This window comes from Gekko japonicus, unplaced genomic scaffold (assembly GCF_001447785.1).
Source record: "Gekko japonicus isolate JY-2015 unplaced genomic scaffold, Gekko_japonicus_V1.1 scaffold2568, whole genome shotgun sequence".
Taxonomy (NCBI): domain Eukaryota; kingdom Metazoa; phylum Chordata; class Lepidosauria; order Squamata; family Gekkonidae; genus Gekko; species Gekko japonicus.
The window spans coordinates 162,690-190,440 of NW_015165899.1; the positions used below are offsets into that span (position 1 = coordinate 162,690).

General features: G+C 43.8%; 1 protein-coding gene across 1 annotated transcript in view; it reads right to left on the reverse strand.

Annotated features, from left to right (window-relative positions):
* Nucleotides 1-27,273, reverse strand: part of L3MBTL3 (l(3)mbt-like 3 (Drosophila)) — a 148,576-nt gene extending 121,303 nt beyond the window's left edge. Inside the window, exons 1-2 of the mRNA XM_015411356.1 lie at nt 27,248-27,273; nt 8,576-8,687 (exon numbers count right to left, since the gene is read on the reverse strand). Of these exons, the coding sequence (XP_015266842.1) occupies nt 8,576-8,677 (102 nt within the window). The 5' untranslated portion in view covers nt 8,678-8,687; nt 27,248-27,273. The remainder of the gene's footprint in view (nt 1-8,575; nt 8,688-27,247) is intronic.
* Between the last annotated feature and the right edge of the window lie 478 nt (nt 27,274-27,751).

Sequence of the window (27,751 nt, forward strand, 5' to 3'; positions counted from 1 at the left end):
AGAGAGAAAGAGGGCAAAGAGAGGGAGGGAGTGAGGGAGGCTCTCCCACCACCACCCATCAAGCCCCTGCCATCCCCAGCCCCGCGGATCCCTTACTTACTGCTTCGGCGGGGACCGGGGAAGCCGGCAGCCTGGCTCTCCCACTGTCCCTTGGCCCCAGCGCTCCTGCGCAGGCCCAGGGGACCCGGCTGCGGGGCTCTTCGGGCCTCCCCCGGCCCCAGCGCTTTGGCACGGGCAGGGGGGACCCAGCGGCGGGGCTCTTCGGGCCTCCCCCCGGCCCCAGCACGGGGAGCTGGGAGCGGGGCTTGCCGCTCCGCTATTTGCGCTGGCTCCTGGGCTGCTGGAGCGGTGCTCCAGCGCGCTCCAGCCCCAAAAGACCCCTGCATTTATATGTGTTTTCAGTGTTCTTAATCTTATTTTAATGTTTTCACTGTTTGCCTCTTTGGGGTCCCTAAGCTAGGTGGAAAGATGGTTTAGAAATGCTTTAAATAAATGCATTCCAGTTTATACAAGCTTCCCAATATGGTTTTTTGCTATCAATTGCACTTTGTCACAGGAGATCAAGCACATGGCTATTTAGTAGCCTGATGGACTACACTTTTCAAATGACAAAGTAGGTTGTAAATCAGACGGCCAAAAGAATCTCGCCTCTCCTGCAGTAAAGAATAATGTAATTATTGAGGACGTTACATTTGTCCACCCATTTGTAAATGGGCCATATTTTGAATTATGCAATAGATGATGGACTAGCACATTGACTCTGTCTACTGTGTCCATGAGATAAAATTCAGACAAAGGTTCTTTAACCTCCTGCCCTACTCAGTTGCTCACAACTGTTTGGTTATGGATTACCTAACAACAGAAGTGAGCATCTGGGACCCATCTTAGGGAGAGCCAATGACTATAATAGGGGCCATATAAAACACACTTTGGATGTGTAAAATAGATGTTAGTTTCCAGTCCTTACTTCTTTCAGATAGGATGATGGGAGGTATTATATTAGAGCAGAAAAGAAAAATAGGTATCTATAATTAAATAGTATTAAAAGAACAATATAATAAATGTAGCACACTACTACCATCTAGTGGTCATTATAAAATATGTAATACAATTCCACCAAAAATGCAACCTAACATAAAAATTATTACATGGTTTTGGGTTTGTGTTATGGACTGACATGGCTACCTAGTTTCTTTGTCATTTTTCATACAGAGCTCCAACTTATTTCTATCTTGTTTTATGCTTCCAGAACAAACTAGGAATCCCACAAATGTCACAGCAAACACAACTCGATAGTCGCTATCGCTTGGGATCTGATCCTTGGCTCTCCTTGCCTTGTTATATGATTTGAGAATCATGGCAAACAGGTATTTAGCTATGCAGCTGTGCTTGGTGGTGCTTATTTTTTTTTAACCAAAGTATATGATGAGCTTCCGCAGTTAGCAATCACATAGGAGAATTTACCCACATTTGATATTTTTCCACTTCACTTGTCTGTGTGCACAGCATGTGCACGATATCCCTTTATTATTTTTACAGTAAAAAAAAAAAATTAAGCACTTTCGTAATGATGGGGGATGAACTACTACGCTCATGATGCTACGCAAGAAGGTGGCATGCATGACCTATGGTCAATCTACAGATTGGCAGAAATTAACATTGTTTAAAAACGTAACCTAACACCAAAAGGTAAGACACAGAGTTTTCGCACCTCTTTTAAATGTCTATGTGATTTTATTATATTTATACTTTAAACATATGGTATCTATCACACACAACAAATGGGCTGCTCAAAATCAGCTGAACTGCTCATCAAATTATCATCTCGTTCTTGACAGTCAAGCAGAACACGAGCCAAGCCAGAGAGTACTCAAGCATCTTCAGAAAGAAACACACATACACCCCAACTGTACTGAACACTTACCAAAATCTCAAACAATTACAACCTCCTGCGGCTCTTGAAGGTTTATTACATATGGTTAACTTTAAATATGTTTACTTTAAATATTAACCATGTAATAGCTTGCAGATATATTAACCATGTAATAGCTTGCAGATTTAGTGATCTGTCTATACCTCATACTGCATATTTTTGTTTGGTTGTATATTAGTTGCATTTTTATCCCACCTTTCCCTGAAAGCAGTGCTCAGGGCGACTCACGACGATTAAAAGTACAAATAAAACCTTCTGCAATTATACAATGAATGAGCAAATCCAGATGGCCCATAAACATAGGGCACAATGCTCCTATGGGTCTATAAAATATGCCCAGAATTGAACAATGGGCAGTGGGCAATCCCCCCCCCCCCCGAGTCACTAAACATACCAGGTCACTGGGGTGGAGCAGGGAAAGCCAGAATAATAAGACACCCGTTGCCTCAACCAAAGGCCTGACAGAACATCTCCATTTTACAGACCCTGTGGAACTGAAGCAAATCTATGATGTACAGCTAAGCACACACTATAACCTTAATTGTACCCTAACCATTTAGGTAGAAACATGGTGCCACCAAGATAAATAGCAAAATTCCAGATAAATGGATCAGAATTTCAGCCTTAGAGTACAAGCATTAGAGTACTAGGTATACTATGGAGAGCATCTCTCAGTGGACACTGTAACTCTAGATATGATCTACACTTAGAGTTGCCAAGTGCCCCTGGCCACTGATGAGGGATGGGAGGGAGGAGTGCCAGATCCGGATTGGGGAACCCCCAGAGATTTGGCAGTGAAGCTTGGGGAGGACAGGGACTTCAGTGGGGTATGATACCATAGAGCCCACCCTCCAAGGCATCGATTCTCTCCATGGTAACTGATCTCTGTAGTCTGGAGATGAGCTGTAATTCCAGGAGATTCCCAGGTCCCACCTGGAGACTGGCATCCCTACCTGTACCTCTCAAAACGATACATCAACCTGTAGCCAAACACAGATCACTTCTTCAGAAAGAAATATTTAGTTTAGATGAAATTAAAACAGAAGGAAGTTATTTTAAGAGATATCATTCCCTGCTTAATACATCATTAGTACAGAGGGATACAAAACAAACAACCACAACAAAACCCCAACTCCATTCCCAGTTCTCACCACCACCTTCCCAACTATTCCTATTGTAGTCTCCCTTTCTGCTTAAAAAACCCAAATATTCTGTGGGGGAGAGAGCCTTACAAAATTCCTTCCCACTTCCTCTGTAGTTTCTGGGCCCGTAGCAATGGGGGGGGCATTTCAGCACCATGCCCCCTTAATTAACAGCCATGCCCCTCAATGGAACATAGCAGCACAGGCGGCAGCAAACGCAGCAAAAACAACAGCTGCTCGCCCGCCCTCTTGCTAAAGCCACACAGGGCTCTGGAAGCAACTGCAGCCTTTCCAACATGTGTGTTCCCACCCTCCCCCCACCCCCCTTGTGCCAACTTTCTCTCCAACTCCTGCCTGGCAACTCCCGCCAATGCCAGGTTCCCAAAGCACGTCCCCACAGCTGCCTGCCTTGCCAGTCACCACCTTCCACGGTGCCCTTCCACCTTCCGCCGCCGCCTCCTGCTCCTTGGCGATCCCTCAGCCTCCATACATTCGCCTGGGACGGGAGGGAACTCTTTCCCTCTCCTGCCATCCTTCTCTTCGGTCCCAGAAGGAAACCAAAAGCAACTCCTCCACCAAAAAGAAAAAAGAAAAGCCCTTCACCCTCCTTTTATTGTCTCTGTTGTCCAATCAGTTGCTTTTGTTAGCTGTGGACTTCAGGCATGCAGCTCTCATCCTGGCTTGGCCACTTTTTTTAAAAAAAATCCCTGCACCTGACCTGGAATGCTCACTCTCCCCTCCCTCCTCCTTCAAAGCTGGGCTGCTTTGAACCTCCCTCCCTTTTCTCCAGCTCCTTTGACGCCTGCCTGGGGGGGGTTGCACAAGTCTGAGGAAAAATGAAAGAAGGGCTAGAAAAAGGCTCAGAGTGGAGCCGGTGCTGAATTTGGGGGAAAGTTAAGCAGCAGGGGGAGAACAAAGAGCAGGGCAAACAGATAAGCACACCAGAAGTGTCTCCCCACCACCACCACCACATTGTTGCATTTCTTCAACCAAATCTGGCCTCCCCTCCTTAAAGACATGGGACACTACGTAGGTAATTTAATTAACTTTAATTTAACTGCCCCCTTAAAAATTTAAATACCCCCTGGAACAAAAAAATCCTGGCTATGGGCCTGTATTTCAGGGCTCTATACCCAAGAAAATGTCTTCCTTGCCCCAAAGTCACCCAAACAAACAAAAAACATAAACTTTATTCTGCTAACCCTGAGAAGCATTTCTTTTCCTTAATGCACTTCTTTCATCCACATGCTTTAATACCGTTCCCAAGTATTAATCAGTGGGCTCATATCCTGAAACCAGCCCAAGGAGCTGTTATTAGACAATGGTTGTCCTTTGCAAATAAACCAACACTAATGGCCTCTTGATGGAAAGAGACTGGATAACGAAACAGGTTTGATGGTAGATGTATCTCTAGCGATCCTCGTCAGGCTATTAGCTTCACCATGATCTTTTTCTGAAACTTCCCTACTCCTGTCTATTCAGAGGATGGTTTTTTAACTCATACTTTTACTTGTTTAAATGCAGTGATAATACATTAGGCACACTCTGTAATTCCACTCTGGAAATATGGCACTTGCGAAAAAGAAAAGCATGGAAGCCTAAATACCCTATATACCACCACTCTACAAGGGAGCAATTTTAAATTATTGCAGCTTGTCCAGTTTGATGAAAGCACTTGAATCCAGAGGTGATGGTGATTGTGTGCAATCAGCAGAGCGATTCAAAAAAGCAGAGCACTTCACATTTATATATGCTCTTCAGTTTGGAAGATATCAACTCTTCTGGCCCTCTACATAGTGCACAGAAATTGTGAAGCACTGAAGTGTTTCTGATTTGAACATGCTGCTTAGTCTGCCAAATTGAAAAAGTTCCAAACTTTGTAACCCATACTAGACTACAATTGTCTACAACAGCAGGATCCAGTCTGTACAGCAGCTTTTCTTTTTCTCCTCATCTATAAACTCATCTGTATTAGTAATTTGGATTTTGAAACAAACGGCAGTGTAGGACAATGAAACATATCTGGATAATGGATGAAACTTAAGACAAAAACTGTCAGACTCTGATGGGCAGGGTCCTGAGACAGGGGATGTACCTTCCAGCTTCTCCTTTCCCAGCATGCCTGTGAACAATGCCTCAGCAATAGGGAGGAGTGGGGTATTCCTTCACCCTTATTCCATATCTCCCTGGCCTCTGCCTGCCTCTGGCTTTGAGGACAAGACCTGGCCTCCTTCCTTGTTGGCTGCCTGCCGCCAGGCAGGCCCTATAAAAGAACACCTGGAGTGGGACTTCTCTGGGCTCCCACCAGGGCATCCCAAGCATTGGGCGACTGGCCTCCTGGTGAATGAGCTCTTGTCCCTCCACCCTCCAAGTTTTTAAAAGCCTCTCCTAGACATCTTGCTCAGAGTTGGGCCCATCCCACATTACCCTAGTCTGTTTCTGGCCTGCTGGGCCTTCTGCTCCAGGGAGTCCTTAGAGGTTCCCTTCCCTCCTCCAGTTCCCCATTGTCAGCCAACTGCCCCCTGTAGGCATCACTTCACCTTTCCTCACCTGCTCATTCTCTGGCATCAAAGACAGTTGCCTCAGGTTCCTGTCACCCAGACATCAGCTGAGGCTCCTCAGAAGGAGGTAAGTGCAGGGGCTAGAGGGACTGTGTTCCCAGATGCAAACTAAATAGCTGAAATATTGTCTCTGATTTTGTATTTTTAAAAATATATTTATTTATTTATTTATTTATTAAATTAGATTTTTTTTAGGTCACCCTACCCTGCAAGCTGGGCTCAGGGCAGCTAACAACAGAAAAGGTATACAATAAATAATTAAAAGTTAAAAACCAACAATAAATGCACAATACATACTACACCAATAATATGATTAAATCGTTCCAAGATGGTAGTTGAACCATTCCAAGATTGTAAAAAGTTCAGTTTTCATATTTTCCGGGACCACCCTAGGGGGAGGGTTTGTAGAGATTGGAGGGTATGAAAGCACCAGACTACATGCTGTACCATTGCTATCTTCAACTGAATGCCTGGCAGAACACCTCTGCCTTACATGCCCTGCAGAAAGGTAACAAATCCCACAGGGCACGGATGTTCTCCGGCAGAGAGTTCTACCATGTAGGGGCCAGGGCTGAAAAAGCCCTGGCCCTGGTCAGCCCTGGTCAAAAACATCTGGATCTCTCTCAGGCCAGAGACCACCAGGAGGTTCTTGCTTCCCTAGTGTAGTGCTCTTCTAGCAGCGTACTAGGAGAGGTGGTCCCAAAGATATGAGGGTTTCTGACTGCTAAGGGCCTTAAAGGTCAAAAACAGCACCTTGAACCTGAAGCCAGTGCAGCTCGCGCGGCACAGGTTGGCCATGTGCCAACTGGGGGGTCCCCATAAGGATGCATGCAGCTGCATTCTGAATCAGTTGAAGCTTCTGGATCAGTCTCAGGGGTAGGACCATGTAGAATGAGTTACAGTAGTCTATCCTGGAGGTGACCATTGCATGGATTACTGTAGATAAGTCAGGGTGAGACAGGTAGGATGCCAGTTGCCTGACTTGGCGCAGTTGAAGAAATGCCAGCCTGGCAACCTTCGTGACCTGGGCCTCCATTGATAAGGAGGCAGTCACACCCAAACACTTGATAGTCAGTGCCAGTGTTAGGGGCACTCTGTCAGTAGACTGGAGTTGGCAATCCAACCAGGCCCATAGCTATGGTGGGGCTTTGGGGGGCTCTGGCCCCTTTCGTAACCATGACAGGTCCCGCAGGGTCCTAATCTCGCCAGGGTGTTCATTCCAATAGGTCAGAGCCACCAAAGAGAACGCCCTGGTCCTCGTCGATGTCAGCCTGGCGTCCTTCGGGCCAGGGAGGGCCAAGTGGTTTTGTGAACCTGATCGCGGTGCTCTCTGGGGAACATGCAGGGAAAGGCAGTCCCTCAGGTAGGCAGGTCCCTGACCATAAAGGGCTTTTTAAAGGTCAGAACCAGCACCTTGAAGCGAATCCGGTATGCTATTGGCAGCCAGTGCAATGACTTTAGCACAGGCTGGATGTGGTCCTGCACGGGAGCCTCATCAGCAGCCTGGCCGCCACATTTTGCACCAGCTGCAGCTTCTGGAGTTGCACCAAGGGCAGCCCCATGTAGAGAGCGTTGCAGTAGTCCAACCTCAAGGTGACCATTGCGTGGATCACTGAAGCCAGATTCTCGTGTATATTAAAAATGTGGATAAGAACATAATCCACATGTCACAGCGGCACCAATCAATATGATTGTGACAACTATGAAAAATGTCATCTGTAGGAATTTGGAAGACAGATTACAGTAGTCAGTTATTTTTAAAGCGTTTACAAATAAACTGAGAGAGAACTAAGGAGAAACACTAAGCTAGAATGGGAAGGTTATGAAGACCCTTCCTCCAATTGTAAGGAAAAAAGAACTGATTTAGAATACAGAAAGAAGGTAGAAATAGCTGCTGCATAAACACATGAGAAAATGACTAATCTTGAATTTCATAAATGCAAACAAGTACAGAGGAGACTGCAACAAAAAATAAGAGACTGTTCTATATAATAGGTGAAGCAAGTCCATTCTGTCTTATGTGATTTCCTTCCTAGTATTCAGAAGAACTTGCTGGTGAGATTCAACAGTTTCTACCACAGATGGATTCTCCAGGTCATTACATATCCTATGGACATCTTGGAGGAGGATCCTTCTCTAGTTTGTGTTAGGAGGTTCATTCCATGACATCAGAAGAAATCTGGTTACAGACTAAGGTAACAAACACCGCCTTAGTTCCAGCAAGGTTGTACCCATGAGTGCATAATCAAACCCTCTCTTGCAAAAAAGCAAGAGATCTGAGTCATTCATGCTGGACTGCAAACATGGTAACTACCATAAGTACTAATTGGCAATAAATGAACAATGTCAACTGAATTGGAATATGTCAGAAACCAGCAGTCAAACAAAGCTGCCTAATCAAGTGGGAAATAAGACTAAACCTTTATAGAATCAAGAATCCTGTCAGTGAAATGAATGCTCTGCAGTAGTAACTGGTACTTCTGGCAACTGATAAAGAAACCAAGAGTGCTTGGTGATTGTAGCATAGATTCTTCTGTGAATGCAAAGAAGCAAGTAGTCATGAAGTTTTTGTTGAAACAGTTATCGGACTGACATTCCATTGGAGAATTGGCAGGTCGGCATTTCATTCCCTAATAGACTGACACTGCATTTATTATGAACAGAGCAGTGTTATCATATTCATGAACTGAATCACTTTGATTCTTTTCATTAAGTTAAGGATGCATACTTTCACATTTCCATTAGCCTCTGCAAAAGACTGTTCCCTGCTTTGCCATAGATTGCCACTGCTTTCATCATTCCACTGCACTAAGAGTATAAGCCAAATACATGGCCTTTCTATAGTGTTAGTGCATTAAACTGCAGTCTCTGCATGTATAGCTCTGTATCTGTGGTTATGCTACTTGTTCCAAAGCATATTGAAGATTATAGAATATTACCTTTAGATCACTTCCAGGCAAGGTACCAATTCCATCCTTCCAGTCCATTACGCTAAATACATCAAAATCTTGCCCACTCCCGCTAGAAGCTGGTTCGTTCATGGTGCATATACTGTAAAATAAAGAAATAAGTATGAAAATGTTGTCTGTAACCCACGGTCACATTTTACACTTCTTCAAGCACACCACATCATGTGATTTTTAGAAGAGATTTTGCCCACCCCAAAATACTGATAACAGCCTACTGTAAATAAGAATTATTGGACTACATATAAATTTCCCAAATGGCTAAAATAGTGGCTCCCTAGAGCCATCTCAGTTTGGAAAGCAGCATATTTGGTGGGAGGCTTAGGCTTAAGTCCCAGTCTGAATTGGGCCCAATGTACTTGAAAATTAGGTTTTAACATAAAACTCCTAGCACAGGTCTTGATAGGATACAAGGCAGACCTGGAAACACTGGAATGTTCACAATCTCTGAGAAATGGACCAGGAAAGACTGTGTTATTAATTTCAACACACATGATGAGGATAATTCATAAAGCACCTAGAACTGCTATTAACTCCATAACATTAACAATTAAAAAGGGAACATTATTGATAGGTCTTAGGGAAACAATACTCAACAAGAGAATGCTGTTTGCTTTACTCTAAAAGACAGTACATCTGTCAATCCTTAAAGAAACTGGCCCTGGTCCACCTAAAACTAATCATGATTAAGTTTTATTGGGGCAAACAGAATAAAACAGATGTAGTTAACGTAAAGTTCTATTGCTTTCTGCAGGACAGACCCATATAACTTTTAGGAACCACTGGTGTTAAATGCCTTCTGTAACCGTCTCTCTTTCTCTAATTATATATGTTGTTAGCTCTGGCTATTTTTGGTTGTTCACTGTTTTACACACTTATTCTTGAAATATTTGTTTTGTTTTTATAAACCACCTTGGGTTCTGCGGCAAGAAAGGCAGAGCAGAAGCTTCTGAAATTGAATAATCAATTCAAAAGCAGCAACACCAACAAGTTGAAACTATTATTTCATGTTTATTCAATGTAACAGAAATGATGCTATCCTTAGGACCTTTCCAGACTATCAGTTTATAGGGCAATAAATCTGCAGCTCTTTCTCATCTCAAATATCTTGCTCAAGAAAGCATTCCAGAGTTTTTCTAGCAATCAAACAGCCATATTATTGTTGGGAGAATTCTACAGACTCCGTTACAAAATGAAGCGTGTCTGGAATGCGGCTGTGTGCATCACACAGAGACATACAGGACTGTACCTGTTACATCACAGATGACAGCAAAACAATTGCTCCTATGGATGTAGTAGTGAGAAAATTCAATGCAAAATGTGGAGAAGTTCTTAGTCAGATTATTACTCTTCCCTCCTTCCCTCACACTCAGGTACACAGACAGAGCTAGTCTTTTTGCCTTGCTAAGGTAAACTCACAAGTCAAGAGTCAAGTGCCGTTTCATGCAAAGCATGCTTACCATCTCATGTACTAGAGTATGTTATCCAACTTCTTTCTAAAGGGGAGGGGGGAGGCTGTCGCAGACTCTCATCTGTTATAAGTATTGGTTAAACAAACCTTAGGCTTGACAATTTGTTTTAGTTTTCAGATTTGCAAAACAAGTACAAGTTCTTCCTTCTCAGCAATATTCTCAGCTACATCCTTGGAAAGGAGATACCTTTGAATAGATGGATTGATGCCCAGAAAAATCTCTGAACAAGTTGATCTAATAGTTCACAGTTTTGATACATATATTTCTACAGGAAATTTCTTCTAAGCTGAGAGAAGTGCTCACCTCATACTATCTGAAATGACAAATTTTGATATGGTCATATATAACATAGCCACACCCAAAAAGATCCCTGAATCTCTCAGGTGTGGGTTGCATGTGACTATCTAATTTCCTGAAAGCACTTTGGTGAGAATTTCAGAAACTGTATTTTATCTTTTAATCTTTAAATAGGATAAGGGACATATAATGATATGTATGTACATATTTCTGATTCTGATGTTATTTACATATGCAAGTATATTTAGCATCACAGTGATTGTTCACATTTACTGATTTTAAGAATAAGATTGATTTTAAATAAAAACCTTAAAACCTTAAAAGATAAACACCAGTGATCTTTGGCTGGGAAACAAGCTTTTCACTTGACACCTGGAAATAAATAATCTATTGACTTCTCCACAGTCAGAGGGCTGTAACCTACAAAGATTGGGTACTGAAGAAAGTAGCAAACTGAATATAGCCCTGTGATTTAGTGGTTAATACATTGCTTTGGAACAGGCAAAGAGACACTTTGTTTCTAGGTGTCTGTTTTAAAAGGGAAACTTCCCTTACCAGCCAGGAGTAATGGTTCACCTGTTACAAGGCAACCCCCCAATCAATCTCCTTTACTTGAGACAATCGCACAAAGGTACATATTTGATATATCAGGGGCATATTTTGAGGTAGGGTTGCCAGGCGCCCACCAGGAGCAGGGAACTCTCCGTTCCTGGGCCCCTCCCCCCAGCCCCAATCAGCTGGCAGGGGAGGGACTCACTGGAGGCAAAAGAAGACCTAGGCCTGTGTCACCAGCCACACAGGCCTAAGCCCAGGCCCGTAGCCAGGATTTCTTAATTCAGGGGGCCTTTAAATAAGTCAGGGGGTACTGATAAAATAAAATAAATTCACACTCGCAGGCAGGAGCAGAGTTATTTCCCCTATTGTGGAGGGTGGGCGAAAGCGGAAGTCAGTCACTGACTCTGAGTAACCTGAGGAGGATCCCCTCCTCCTCTCATTTCCCCAGACGGGATGGAGATGGCTGCTCTGCTGCCGCTGGTGGCTTGTGTGTGCCCTGCGTTGGTGCAATCGGGCTAGACTGAGAAGGTGGGAGCTGAAGGAAAAACCCGGGAGGAGAAGCTGAGGGAGTGCTGTGTTTCTCTCTCCCTTGGCGACCAGCTTCCTCGTCGATGAGGGCACAGGTGCATGCAAGCAAGTGAGGTCTGCAATCTTGCACTGGAGGGAGAAGGGGAGAAATCTCTGTAGTTGCAGGTTCAGCCACAGGACCCACAGCCCCCTGGCCACACCTCACCTGCCAACCCGCTCACCTGGCTGCCTTGCACCACTTCATGCTGTGCCTTAGGGATGTGCATTCAGTTCGTCTGAGCTGAATGCACCCCCGAAAATAGCCCATTCGGGCCCCTTTCAGGCTGCTGTGGGCCGATTCAGATTCTCTGATCTCAATTGCCCCCAGTATATTCTATGGGCCATTGAAGTCAATGATGAAAACATACGGTATATTCTGCAGGCTGGAGGGGAGATGGTTTGAGGGAGAGGCTACAAACTCACAGGGTAGCTGCTGGAGCCTCTCCCCAAGATACCCACCAAGTTTCAAAATCATTGGACCAGGGGTCCAATTCTATGGGCCTGAAAACAGGTTGCCCCCATCCCTTCCCATTGTTCTTCATGGAATATAGACTATACCTTATGTCAGTGGTGGTGAACCTATGGCACGGGTGCCAGAGGTGGCACTCAGAGCCCTCTCTGTGGGCACGCATGCCATCACCCCAGCCCGGCCCAGACCATCATTAAAGTGTTGAATTCTCTGCCAAATAATTTTAAGTAAATGAAAGCATTTGGGATTGCTTTCCTTACTTTGTTTGGATCATGTTAAGTTAATGTAGGAGTTGTTTTTTCTAAAGTAAAACCTCAGTATTCAGGTTAAATTGCCGTGTTGGCACTTCACGATAAATAAGTGGGTTTTGGGTCGCAGTTTGGACACCTGGTCTCTAAAAGGTTCACCATCACTGCCCTATGTTTTCACCATTGACTTCAATGGCCCATAGGATATAATGGGGTTGAAATTGACATTCGGCTGGCGGAAAGACTCCCCAATGGGCTCGTACTGCCGAAATTGACATGCGGGAGTCTTTCTGCCAGCCGAAATTGATTCTGCCCAATTTGGCCGCCAGCCCAGGATGGAGCCTGTGGGGCTGCTGACAGGTGGGGAAATTGTGGGGCCTTGGTAGGAAGTCGGGGGGGCGGGCCGCAGAATGCTTCAATGTAGCTACGGGCCTGCCTAAGCCTGTCTTTGTTCCTAGTAGCACCCCCCACCCCCTCCCACCGGTTGTGAGAAGGTACCTGACAACCCTATTTTGGGATGACCATTAGGGTAAGTCCTTACAGTCATGAAAACAACAAAGAGTTCTGTGACACCTTGAAGACCAGCAAATGTATTATGACATATGCTTTCATCATACAATGCATCAAGAGATGCAGGAAGTGGAAGAAAGGTTTATAACCAAAGCTGCAAGCAGCAGAAGGGAGGAATTATTACAAAGGTCACAAGGTAATGTGTAACACTGTGTTGTAAAGCAGATGAAAACAAGATCCAGTCAGAAGAGAAAGCAACCCACTCAGGGTTTTGTGGACCAGCACTCCCTATTTAAAACTTTATGTAACCAATTACCAACAGTAGAAAACAAACAAGAGAGGCCGCAACTGCAATAGCAACTGAAGACAATGCATACACTGGGGGGGGGGGGGGGGGAAGGCAAATAAAGTCTTTTTCTGGCACCAGAAAGATATCAGATGAAGAGGCAGGCATAGGATTATGGGAAAGGAATTCCATAAGCAAGAGGCCACAATAGAAAAGGCTCTGTCCTTACTAGCCACCCACTAGTGGGGACACACGAAGCAGGAGTTCTGATGCAGATCGCAAGGCAGGCTGTATAACATCCCTGGGCGATGCATGAGGGGAGGCCTACACAGTAAGGAGGCAAACTCATAAGAGAAGGATATTAACTAACAGCCTGCTGCTGATATATAAATATAGATGTTTCTGTTGCCTTCACCTCAAGCAATACCTATGAACAAAAGCAACTTACATGTCAGAATTTTAAAATGCCACGGTACCATTCTAGTCACATGACTTATATCGTAACGTGGTCTGTACGACCAAAATATATGTTTTTGTATTGACAAATACCCTGGAAGCTAAGAACATTAGTATATAATGTGGCCTGAGTGAGCAGTTTAGTGAAGCAAACTGCCAGCCACATACTAAAAGAAGCTTTCAAGTAATCACGAAATGTCCCCATATAGAACACATTGCATTAATCAGAATGTAAGCTTACCTCTTCAGTGTGAGTGTTTTAATGGCTTCTGTTGAAAGGATGATAAAAATGCGGAGAGGCTTAAAAATGATGCAATGGCATGCTTCTTTAGAAATCCTGCTGTCCAACAGCAGTTGTGGCTGCCTTCTTAGTCTATGGCGGGGGCTGCATCTAACCTTTTTGACAACCTTTTATACTGTCATTTGATAGACTGATTAAAATAGGAAAAGAAGATCTTTGCATGTTTTGCTGGCACATTTTCAACACTTGTTTTGAACACTGATTTACAATTATTATTACTGTTGTTGTTTTAAGTTGCCTCAAACATTGTTACCCAAATCAGTCCCTGTGCAAGGCCTGTCACATCAGAGCATCCCCTATACATGTGCAACCTACACGCAAGACTCAGGGTATAATCATTTCAGTATGTTGTATACACAGCTATTTATCTGACACAGCAAATCCTGAGCAAAGGAAAAACAGGAGGAGGATAAAGCACTTAACCAGCAAGTTTTTTTATCCTAACAAGATATAGATTAGACATGGAAAATCAGCATGGAAAACTGAGAGTAGGCAATTGTATCACAGAAACCAAGCAAAAACAATCAATTCACTCAATCCTTATGAGTAGCTGTGTTACTTTAAACCAATTTCCTAATTAAAGTTACTTTTAATCCAAATTATGTTCTTCCCACTCTGTTAATCCAGAGCAAACCAACTCAGAGAGAATAAGATAGGTGATGGGCTGCCCTAATTGGTACCAGAAGGTTCTATTCGGCAAACAAGAACCAAGATTAGGATAAGGGGGAGGAGTTTCTAATTGGGATGCAACAGGGAAAAGTTGGTTGTTGTAAGGTAAGCCAGACCAGAAAAAGGAGACCTAATAGAGGGGAACTGGAAAGAAAGATGTGAAAGGTTAAATTTGGGAGGGAAAGTAGAATGGGAGAGAAGAAACCATATTCTGCCTGTCTTGAAAAGGAAGGGTCCAATATTGCCATGCTTGTGGTGATGGAAAAATGATTCTGGGTGGGAATCGTTTACAAAGCATGGAGGACTCAAGAAGGCCTTTTTATATATTTGAATTTACCTTAATGCCAATGGGGACGAACTGCCATTAACCCGATATACTGGAATCTTTCCTGGCATTGCACCAGGACTTTGGAACTTAATTAGTGGGTTTGGGGTTGAATCTTAATGGGTGCAACTTTGATTCAAGACCCCATTGGTGTGTACTGAGAAGTCTGAGCAATGATAGGATAATGTAGCCAACGTACAGCAAAAGGGGTATTTCAAAAACACATTGGGCTGGACCCAGCACAAAGATATTGCAAGGCCCATGCAAAGATCCCAGATCCTCCCAGTTCTCCCCTCCCCCGAGCAAACTTTATTCCCAGGATCACGGGACCCAAGTAGAACAATAGTCATGTGGGTCAGCTGCAATAGGGAGGGGGAAGAGGGTAAAATCACACCCTCCTGCCCCTTGAGTGAGCTGAGCTTAGCTGACAAAAGAGGCAGAAAGGAGCGATTTTACCCCTTTCCCTTCCTCACTGCAGCCTCCAGACCTGCATGGCTATTATTCTTCGTGGGTTCCGTAATTTTGGGAACAAACTTCCTTAGGGTCAGAAATGGCTGCTGGATGGGGAGAGCAGGAATTCTTGACTATCAGCACTTTTATGCTGATGTACCATGGGATCCAAACCATTGTCACAGAAATAATAGTCTTTACTAGCTTTTATATGTATCCTCTCTCAGAGTCCAGCATATCAGACAGAAATGTATTTCTTTAATGCAAAAGAGATCAAAGAATTCAGATCAAAGACTGAGACCTTCAGAAAAGTGGTAAGAAGAGAAAGTAACTGACAAAAGAAGAATCAATAGCAAATATCACAAAAATATTAAGAACTATAAAAATGTGATTTAATGACATACAGTGGCCCAAATATGTGTCAATGGATCTCACCCTTTAGTTATTGTATGAAATGCCAATCTGTTAATAAGCCAGTGCAGTAAGAATTCTGTGAATTCTTAGTAGACTGTTTCCAGAATTACTCATTTTTTAATGTTCATTGCTGAATAATGAGAATATCACATAAATTGCAGTCAAACTGAAGCTGGAGTAAATATGGAGGGATCAAGTTTACAACATTTTAAAACATAATCTAAGTTCTAAGAGTCTGTTTCGGAGCCTACTGAAACCAAGGGGTCAAGTAATAACAAGCTGGGCATGCTTCAGAGTAAGTTCACAAGTATATATTCATCATATAGTGACTACATCAAGGAACTCACACACACAGTTGAACAGCCAACACATATAAAACAATCAAAGTTTTCATATTAACATATACAATTTTAATTACATATTTTTAACAGAGCAGTTTACATGTTGAATCATCAAGTGTAGTTTTGTGTACAGAGCACTCTGGATACTCAACACATTCAATCAAATAACATTTTAATAATTAAAATATGACTAGGGCACTTTATCAAAATCACTAATGTGGGCTGAAATGACTAATCTACTTTCTAAAAATGTGTCAGTAGGACTTTTTTGATATTTAAGTTAATTTTTTTTAAAAAGATTATACATCAACTGAACTTTAATCACTCCTTATTTATTTAAATACATTTAAAAACTTTTATCATCTTATATTCCAGTTAAAGCCTGTAAATGGTATATAATCTGTGAGGCAACTATTAATATAATATACCTCCAGAGATATGAGTAAAACATACACCTAAATTAAGTACTCCATCTGTGAAATTGAGGAGACAAGGCCTACAAGCCCAATAAGGGATGGGGATAAAAAGGGTTTCGAATTCTAGGCAAATCAATACAGGGACATGGTCCATCTCAACCTGATCTGGATCTGCTAAAATAGTACAAAAACATGGATATGATGCCATCATACATTTTTCACTCCAGCAACAAAAAAGGTGGGCAAGACCTGAAGCCCCCTTCCATCACTGTATCAGCAGCTAAGTGAATGGCTATATTTGTGGTAGAGCTGTGTTCTCCTCCTGGAGAGATTCAGTGTCTCTACCTGGTCTCTAAGGGGGCTCACTGAGAATGGGAGAATTGCTAACCCCAGACCAAAGGTAGGTCTCCCCAATGAGGGGCCCAGTAGGAATATACAGAACTTTATTGGATTACTTATTAGAAACAACTATTTTGGTTTCTGTGACATGTGCAGGGCAGTGGATTCTTGGTTGCAGACTATCCCAGAGTGTTGGTGCAGGTTTATTTTCTAATCCCTTCATTATTTATTGCTTGCCATTTATAAATCAACTGCTTATATGCCATTTGTCCAATGAGAGTGGGCAACTTAGCTATATCAATCAACCTGATTTCAACCACAGGGAGGGGGGGAGAAGTGGCAAAATGTGTACTTTCCTCATGAGCAAAGGAAAGGGATAGTTAACTTATTTGGCTACATTGTCAATCCAGTTGTCTTGCAGAGATGTGGAACACCTACTATGAGCTTTCCTCACTTGGCTGTAGCTTTGATAGATCTCAAACTGGCATGGCATGTCAAACTGGTGATGTGAATTTGGGCAGGAAATACAGCAACAGGGAAGTATAACATAATATGACTAAATCTTCTGGTCTTGGCCTCAGCTCCAGCACTTGGAAAGGCATTTCAGTTACCCATCAAAACCTAATGGCCATTTTAATGCCAAGTACATTGTTAAAGAACAGCTATAATCCATAGTTTAAACCTGAAATCAGACTGCCACATACAACAGAGACCTAGCTACTTGAGCCAAACTTCTTCTTTTTTTTGGTGTCGAGTCATTGCTGACTTATGGCAACCCCACAGGGCTAGGAAACCCAACCTGAGAGTCAAGTCAGGAACCTAGAAGGTTGAGCAGCTAGAACACAGAACAAAATACAAGTGCTTTCACACAAGCTACATAATGCACTTTTAATGCACCTTAGCAACTGTTTGCAAGTGGATTTTTCCATTTCACACAGTAAATTCCAGTAGCAAAGGGGTGGATTGAAAGTGCATTATTCAGTATGTGTAAAAGCAGCATACATCTATTTACTGCAAAGTGCACAATAACTACAAATCAAAAACATCATTTGTAGAATGCAGAGAAAAACAAAGAGGTAGTGGGTATCACACTGCATCCATTAAGAAAGCAACAGAAAAGTTACACATAGTGGCTATTGTACGTGTAACTTATATTTGTTGCTGTATGCAGTCTCTTAATGGATGTGATACCCACTACCTCTTTGTTTTCATCTGCATTTGTTGTTTTTCATTTGTAGTTACTGTGCACTTTGCAATAAACAGATGTATTTTATTCTGTGTTATAGTTGCTCAACCCCATAGGGTTTTCAAGGCAAGAGATGTTTGGGGTGATTTGCCATTGTCTCTGCATCACAACTCTGGTATTCCTTGGTTGTCACCCAACCAAATCAGTAGCCAGGGCCAACCCTGCTTAGCTTCCCAGATCTGATGAAATCAGGCTAGCCTGGGCTATCCAGGTCAGCTGTTCAAGAAAAATGCAGGGGGAGTGGATGGGAGGATGTTGTTCTCCATAAAGACCACATGTTCCTTTCCAAATCCTCTGTTCTGAATATGGTACATATTGAATATGTATACATGGTACTGGACACATAAGATACACTGGAGATTGTTAGTGTATTGATCACTAATAGATTTCCTTGGTGACTTTAAAGAAGTCATGAGAGCTCTCAGGCATACAGCTTATCTTCATTTTCATTCCAAACCTGCTATTCTAGACATGGCTCTGGAGTTCATGGCACACATGACAGCCATGGTCCGACCCCAGTGTATGTCTGGCTCAACAGTATCCTGCTTTTCTCCTGCAAAGTAGCATTCAAAGCAGCTCAGGAAAGTAACCACAAGCAGCCATCTAAAACTGCAATACAACTAAAAGGCAAAAAAAAAAGCCCCTCTAGTATTATATACACATCTCCCAGTCAGATATTCAAGTCAAGGAACTTCTACTACTTATTAACTCTCAAAGTATAGTTACAGTTTTGATTCAGTTGAGCATACACTGGAGGTAATCTTATCTGGTTAAATGCAATAATCATTATGTGGATACTTAATTAGGAATATTGTGTTTATATAGCTTTTAAAAATTATGTATGTAAAAACAACAAAACCTAGCCAATATTCAAAGCTCTCTGAAAGCTCTGAACTGTAATCCTGGTTCAACTGAACTTAGTTGGACTTACATTTGTGACCCATGTACAGTTAGACAAGAAACTTGTAATCACAATGTACATTCTTTCAGCTCAGGATATTTTTACCTTACATGTCCCTCTGCTTCATTTTGTTGCAGTTGTGGCCCTCAATACCTAAAACACATTTGATATCAATACAGTATGATGGTTCTACTCCTGAATGTAATTTGTGTTTCCTTTTCCCCCCACTGCAGCCTCATGCCTCAAGCCTGTGGCAGTTAAACAAGTAGACTTGCCAAGCCCCCGCTGAGGGCAGGGGAACCCCCGCTTTAAATACCCCTTCCCGCTTTTTAAAAATTGGGCCCCGGGGAAAAAAATGGCGGCCGGAAAGTGACACTCTAGGATTTAAGTCCTCCAAGTCTCTATGGCTCTGAAAACCATAGAGACAAGGGCTAGAGCATCAGTTTTCAGTTCCCTCTAGTGTGCGCCAGTGTGAGGTCTTGTGGCGGGCGTGGACGTCATCTGGTGCTTTAGTTTTTGTCCTTGTGACGTGGCCAGCGGTCTCTCTCTGAGCCTCACCACCTGGCCTCACTGCAGCGGTTCCTGAAGCCCCACCAGCCTAGTGTGACAGTAAGTATTGGGACCGTAAGGTTTTGGACTCCTGGGGGCGGGTGGTGGGCCCAGCCCTTGCCTTGCCTCTACTCAGTTGCGCTGCACAGCCAGCTATTCCTGCGTGCCCCCCATTGCTTCCCTGAGCCTCTCTGCTATTGCAGACGAGGCGCCCAGGGAAGCGGCGGTGGGGGGGGGCATGTTTAAATCCCTTTCTTTCCTTCCCCGAGATCAGGGAAATCAGGGAAGGAAAGAAAGGCATTGTAAAAACATGCTGCTTCCCTTTCTAAACCTTTCCAGCCACTCCGCGGCTGCGGGCAGCTAGAGAAGTGCAGGAAGGGAAGCAGGCACGTTTGCCTATGTCCTCGGTCTCCCCAGCCAGCGCGCTGAGGCGTGCAAGCTGGGGAGATCGAGGGCAGCCAGCCATTCCTGTGTGCCCCATTGCTTCCCTGAACCTTTCTACTATTGCAGACAAGGCGCCCAGGGAAGTGGCGGGGGGGGGGCCATGTTTCAATCCCTTTCTTTCCTTCCCCGAGATCAGGGAAGGAAAGAAAGACATTGTAAAAACATGCTGCTTCCCTTTCTAAACTTTTCCAGCTGCTCCTCGCCCTTTCGCTCCCCCCCAAAAAAAAAGTTAGAGAGAAGGAAGGAATGCTTCTGGCTGCCTGTCTACTTTCCTTCCTATTGTCTTTCTGTCTGTCTGTCTTATTTCCTTCCTTTCATTTTTCTTTCTTTTACTCCTCTCTCCCCATCTGTTTCTACCTCTCGCTTCCTTCCTTTCTCTTTCTTTCTCTCTCTTTTTCTTACTTTGTCTGTTTTCTCTTTCTTTATCTCTCTTTTTCTCTGTAGCTCTTGCTCTGTCTCTTTCTCCCCCCCCCTTTTGTGTTTCTGTCTCTGTCTTTCTCAGTCCCTATTCTTTTGGAGCAGAGGTCCATCAGTGGCTATTAGCCACAAGGTATAGATAGGAACCTTCAGTCTGGGGCAAGTCATGCAATGCATTCTTGGTGCTGGGGGGGGGGGGCAGCAGTGGGAGGGCTTCTAGTGTCCTGGCCCCCCTGCTGGACCTCCTGATGGCACCTGGTATTTTTGGCCAGTGTGTGATAGAGTGTTGGACTGGATGGGCCATTGGCCTGATCCAACACTGGCTTCTCTTATGTTCTTAACTCAGTCTGGGGCAAGTGATGCTCTGTTCTTCTTGGTGCTGGAAGGAGGGCTAAAAGCCTAGAGGTACTGTAAAATAGGAGAAAGGTGGGGGTGGGAACTGATATATGACATTGAATTTAGATTTTAATTTTTGAAAGAAGGTTACTTCAGAGGGAGATGCGGGTTTGGGGGAGAGCCTGGAAAGTGACATCACAGGAAGAAGTGGGGTTTTGGTGCAGTGTACTGGAAGTGACATCATCGGAAGGGGAGGGGACATGACTTGCCATTTGATCTGGAAGTGACATCACAGGAAGTGACATCACAAAAGTCTCCTGGCTCCACCCCCAAAGTCTCCTGGCTCCACCCCCAAAGTCCTCAGATATTCCCGAATTTGGACTTGGCAACCCTATAACCAAGGTATTCTTTCAGGGATATATAAACAGTATCATCAACCAAACCCTTTTATTGTCCCTTTTCCTAGTTTACATCTCTTGAAAAGGACAAACAAAAAAAGGACAAACAAAAAAGCAAAGGACAGATGTGGTACACAAGATGATTGCAATCAGAAATCAACACATGATTATTACCTATACATTTTTGACCAATTTGAAGAAAAATCTTAACTCAGGTCTCTATTGCACTACCATTTATTCTACAGCATTTTAATGCAGACTTGTTTAACATGAAATCACACAGAAACATGGTAAACTAGAGAGCACCTCAAACAATAGGTCCAAGCCTTCCAGGGTTTTTCCGACAGCCAGTCAACCGGTATCACAGTTCTGTAAACAGTTTATACCAGACTAAGATCAGCTATTGGGGAACAAAATTTGACTCCCAACTATAACTTTAACAGTTCTCACCAGATTGTCCCAAATTTGTTGTATAGTTGGCTAGTTTTCCATACCCCTTTACCAGACTGATTTGGGAGTCAATTCAATTCTATTCTTCCATTGTACCTAATCCTATGCATCATGATTGGTTTAGCATAGGAAAAGGAGTACGACAAGGATGTATATTGTCACCTTGCTTATTTAATATATATGCAGAGTACATCATGCGAAATGCCGGCCTGGATGAATCACAAGTGGGAATTAAGATTGCTGGGGAAAAGATCAACAACCTCAGATATGCAGACGATACCACTCTAATGGCAGAAAGTGAAGAGGACCTTAAGAGCCTCTTGCTCAGGGTAAAAGAGGAGAGCGCAAAAGTGGGCTTGAAGCTCAACATCAAAAAAACTAAGATCATGGCATCCGGTCCCATCACTCCTTGGCAAATAGAAGGGGAAGTCGTGGAAGTAGTGACAGACTTCACGTTCCTGGGATCCCAAATCACCGCAGACTGTGACTGCAGCCATGAAATTAAAAGACGCCTGCTACTTGGGAGGAAAGCGATGGCGAACCTAAACAGCATGATAAAAAGTAGAGACATCACCCTGCCAACAAAAATACGCATGGTCCAAGCAATGGTATTCCCAGTAGTCATGTATGGCTGCGAGAGTTGGACTATAAGGAAGGCCGAGCGCCGAAGAATAGATTCTTTTGAACTATGGTGCTGGAGAAGACTCTTGAGAGTCCCTTGGACTGCAAGAAGATCAAATCAGTCAATCCTAAAAGAAATCAACCCTGACTGTTCCCTGGAAGGCCAGATAATGAAAATGAAGGATCTAGTCCATGGGGTTGCGAAGAGTCGGACTCGACTGTGCGACTGAACAACAACAAAAAAGCCCTAGTGAAATGAACTTCCAAGTAAATATTTGAACTTGAACATTATTCTGAAATATATTATTTCCTGAATTACTGCTTATACACAGATTTGCTCTTCAACTGATTATTTTGTTCTTGAAATGTATGCTTGTTCTTTCCACATCTTGATTGATCACTACAGGAACACTGTCTCTATTCACATGAATACCTGTCCTTATAACGTTAAAACAGATGAAGTGTTAATGGAAATACATTATATCGATCAGAAACTATTTTTTCAACATACAACAGGAAAAGCCCAATTAAACTCAATGACTGAACCCTTCATGAATAATAAACACTACCCTGCGCTCAAACAATTCATTGTTCTTAAGAACTCACAGAATTCCAAACGAACAGTTCAGAACAGAAGTGATAAAAAGGTGACTTTAAAATGACAGTACTGCTATAAATACAAACTAAATACAGCTCTAAACTTTCCAACAAATATGTCACAGGAGTTGAAAAAGCTGTCTTCAAGTCATTAGTTTGATTCATTTAACAGTACACTGTAGAAAGTAACTGAATATACAGCGCATCTCAGGGAACATCAGTACTCCCACCACATTCAACAGCTCAGATGAACTAGGATTCATCCAATAAAACACAAAGAAAAGAGAATCTCCCTATATTACATCCTCCAGGTGGAGATATTTTTTCCCCTGCAGCTGGAAGAAATGCTCTATTACCCACAGTTAACCAGAAACGCTGAGAAGGTAGATATAATAATGAAAAAACTGACATATCTTAAGCTGTTGAAAGCATCTAAAAAGGTTGTGGGGGGCAAAGGGGATGGAAAATACCTCTCTTTCCCCTCCAACTAACTTTAATCAAAATTATAGACAAGCTAAGGCATTTGAACTGAAGTACATTTAATGGAGTATTTCATAGCATACCATATATGAACACACACAATCCAAATATGAATTTTCCCTTCAAAATATACAGAAGATCAGATTATTTAGGGTTTCTGTATGTTTGAAGGAAGAGCCCTATTTGAAGCATATGCCTGCACATCATATCTCCATACAAAAAAAATGCATCTAGTGCAAAATGTCTCATAAGAAGAGACCCTCTGATTCCCTCACATCTCCATTTAGGATTCCAAGAAAGCAGCTATTCTGTATTTACCTGAGTAAACCACAGTTCAGAAAAATTATCTTTTCACACCTGCATAAAGTAATGATCCATTTGATATCCAAATGGACATTCTGTAGATGTGATTTTTTTTAAAAGTGTGCTTACAGGACAGCTCCAGGTACTTTGACAATTCACTACCTGTCTCCTCTCCCCTCCCCTCCACTTTGTTTTGACAATGGAAAAGGATTACCAGGCATTTTAACCCATTCATGCCAGCATCAGTTCTTCTTTACCATAGACACATTTGCTCAGGTAAGACAGACCAACTCATGAGAGCCAGCATGGTGTAGTGTTTAAGAGTGGCAGACTCTAATCTGATTCCCCACTCCTCCACATTAAGCCTAATGAGTGACCTTGGGCCAAACACAGTTCTCTCAGAACTCTCTCAGGCCCACCTACCTCACAAGGTGACTGTTGATGGGAAAGGAAGGGAAGGTGATTGTAAGTTGCTTTGAGACTCCTTATGGTGGAGAAAAGCGGGGTATAAAAACCAACTGTTCTTCTCATAAACATTCTATTATTAATTTTCTACATTGGATATATTTTTATTTATTGTTAAAAGCTGTGAACTTGTTCTCAGATTATTCCAGGACCAAGTTTGTTAATTCTGTTTCACAGAAATCGCTTATGTGCAAGGAAAGCCTCCCAATTCCCATTTCCCCCTCACAAAAAAAAAAAATCAAACGCATCTCAGAACTGAATCTTAGATGCATTTTTATGTATTTAACTGTGTAAATCCTACTCTTGTGAGTACTCATCTTAGAGTAAATGTGATGTGCAACTAACATAGTCTTCTTTATAAGAGTTTAGTAAAGAGCAATACATGTTTACAAAATATATGTAAGTTAAAAGAAAACTCTTCAGTGGAAACCAAATAATATCTACATTTTCTTGAATCAGCACACACACCAGAAATAAAAGGAAAAGTAGCCAATTAATGCTATTCTGTAATAAAATGAAGAAATTGGATGGGGATGAATAAAAACATATCCACGCCTATCTTCAACTGGAAGAGATGTATACTGTTGAGCAAACAATAGGAAACAATTTGATCGCACAACAAGCCTCATAAACATTCTAACCGTTCATTTTCATCTGATATATTCACCAGAAATATTGTAGTTATGGAAATGGTAAGGCTGGCAGTAATAAAATAAAATAAAATCAAGGCATACTTGCATGATTTTTAGAGAACATTTTTTAAAGAGAACAATCAGCATGTCAACTCAAAATAAATTCCCACAAACCTCTAACCTATGTCCTTAGGCCCAAATCTGAATTTTCCCTCCTGGATGGATACCTCTAATCCACCAGTAGGGGTCCCTCCTTGGCCAGTTTTGGAGTATATTTTTTGCTGTACTTTAAACTTTTCTGGAGAAATATTGTTCTCACTCAAGATCCATACCACCACCACCCGCCCCCCAAAAAACCCTGCGCTGAAATTTTAAAAAGAGCCGCAAGGGTGAAGGAGCAGAGATCCTTTTGCCTACAACTTTTACCAGGGGCCCGTTTACACATCAGCAAAACTACCAAATCTAAGTTGTGCCTTCGGCTGCAGTGAAGTTTCTCTCCCAACCACTTTACTTCATTCGCGTTAGAAGCTGTAAATTCAGTGAATCAGCTTTTCAAACGGGGTTTTGTGTGTAAATAACCTCGCCGTCTCCACTTGCTCTGGAGGGAAATGCCCCAGTAGAGGACGAGACTATTACACAGGAGGCAAAAGGTGTGTGCGTGAGAGAGACAGAGAGAAACCGTAACTGAGGAAGTTGCATAATGAAAGGTTCTTGTTTGTTAATCGGGTCCCGTTTTTCTTATGGAGCCTGCGACGGAATCCGGGAAGGGGAGGTTGCCTGAAATGAATACAAGACGTTTTTCACCCTTCTCCTCCCGCACTCCCCACCTTCAGGAAAGCCGTCGTGCCCCCCCCCGCCCCCCCAAGAAATGGTTTTTGGTGTGTTTTTTCTTGATTCGTATAGATGCCGCTCCGATAGCCAGAGACCCGCTCCCCGAGAAAAAAATTACCCACCTTGTTTTTTCACACACAAACACACACACAGACCCTGAAGGTCTCCTCAGCCCAGGTTCCCTTCACACTCCCTGACCAGACACTTCGGAGGGGGTGCCTTTTGGAAAAAGGGCTCGCTCCTTTCAAACTTTTCCCGTCACACTTCCTCTCTCGGCGTGTGTGAATGAAGGGGAGGGGGCTTCCGCAGAGTCCCCACCCCCTATTTCGGTTATTTTCTACCCCCGCACGCCGCCCAGCAGGCCTTTCTTCACGTTCCCGCACACTCAGTCCTGCGAAGCTTTAGAATGAACGCCTCCCCAAGCTCCCCTATGAACAAGTGTGTCACTACGGCGGCGGCTTATTATTTGCACGGGCTCCAGGAAGCGCAAGGATCTGAGCGGGCAGCAAAGTTGCGAAGCTTTCCTGGCATGAGGGGGCACCTCTGTGCGGTTAGCGGGCAGAATTCAGACGAAGCATCTTCACCAGAGCTGTAAACACGTCCCTTTTTTTTCTCTCTCTCGCTCTCTCTCACACACACACACTCAAACAAATCGCCGCGTCTCTCCGTGGGAGGGGGCTACTGTCTCAAGCGCACTCTCCTCCCTGGAAGATGACCTCAATCCCCACCCCACACACACGTTTACATGCAGGGAAATCCACGGGAATCGGGCGCTCCCCACCACCCCTACCGCTGCCAGGAGCGCCTCTGCGCGTGTGGTGTGTGCGTGCGTGTGCAAAGTTTGCCCAAAATGGCGGAACTGGGGAGCTCAGTATTATATTTCTAGATATACCGACACATAAGAAACACGCACACCGCCACGCGCGCACGCACGACACAAAGTCCAGAAGCTGCGAAAGGGAGCCAGGGAGGGAAAGGCAAGAAAGAAAGAAAAAACCCGCCCGGGGCTCGCGGCGGCTGCTGCGCGCGGCGCTGAATAGGCCTTTTTGCGGGAGGGGAGACACAACACACGCCGCACATTCAACCGGTATATCCCCGCCGCAGCCGAATCTGGATGGGGAAAGTCCTTTCTCCCTGCCTTCCCCGCGCGCTTCCAACCTTTATCCCCCCCCGTCTCCTGAGGCAGCTCGCCAACACACAAAAAGGACTGCGGGGTGGTCCCTACGCCGCCCTCTCCCAGCGCCCCAGACCCTTGCTGTGGCTCCCCTCCTCCCCGGAATTAGACATCACCCCTCCCAACAGCCCTTCAGAAGTGTCAAGAATTCGGTCGCGAGCTCCCTTAGGCGGGTCGGCAGTCTGCAAAATCCCCCCCCCCGCGCGCGCGCGCCGCCGCCGCCTTGACTGTGAAATGCTCCCCTCATTTCCCAGCCCCCCCGTCTCCCAAATATTCGTCATATGTTTGGATGCAAAGGCACCTCTCTCTCGCTCTCTCTTTTGTTCCTCTTTCACTCGCACTCACTTATGATTTAGGAAAGGTCCCCAGTGATCCACCCACTCGCCGGCCACTTCAGAGTCATTTGCCCACACTTTCCCCAAATTAAGTTCCATCCCCTGAGCTAAAGGCCGGGAGGGATCTGATCCCTCTCCTCCGTTCCTCCCCCACACACCCCTTTTTTTCCTCCCTTCTTTACCCCCCGATCCGTTTCATAAGGGAGGGAGAGGAGGTGCGCTTGCTTCCCTTTATCCGTCTCTCTAACTTTCATCCTCGGCTACGAGAGAAAATTCAAGCAACCCTCAGCATTTTGCATTGCAGTTCTCCTAACGGGTTAACAATTAGATCGGAACCAGCCGCTTCCTTACCCCCCCAAATTCTCTCTATTTTTTTTTCTCCGTCTCTCGAGTAGTCCTGACAAATATGGTCCAGGGCTGCGGGCACAAGTGAGCATGCGCCCGTAGAGTCAGGGCTGGGGAAAGGGGAAACTGCTGCCGCTGCAGCAGCCGCCCGGGTGGCTGTTCTTCCTCCCTTCGCTGCTGTGCCTCTCTGGGAAAGGCAGCGGCAATAATCGCGGGTGCCTTCCCCCCCCCAGCCCCTATACAGCCACAAGAGCAGCATCTTCAAGGTGCATCAGGATCTCTGCTGATTTAATGGCAATGCTGAAGGAATAATAAAAGACAACCAGCAGAGGTGCTGAAATCTCTATTTTTAGTCTCTCTCTCTCTCTTTTTTAACAAAAAGAGAAATTACTTTTCTTTCAAGAGGCAGTAGAATCGGAGTTATTGTTATCCCTTTCACCCAGGAAAGTCAAATCAGCACAGTCTGTCAGTATCAGCAGGCTAGAAAAGTATAAAGGGGGGGGGGTAGAA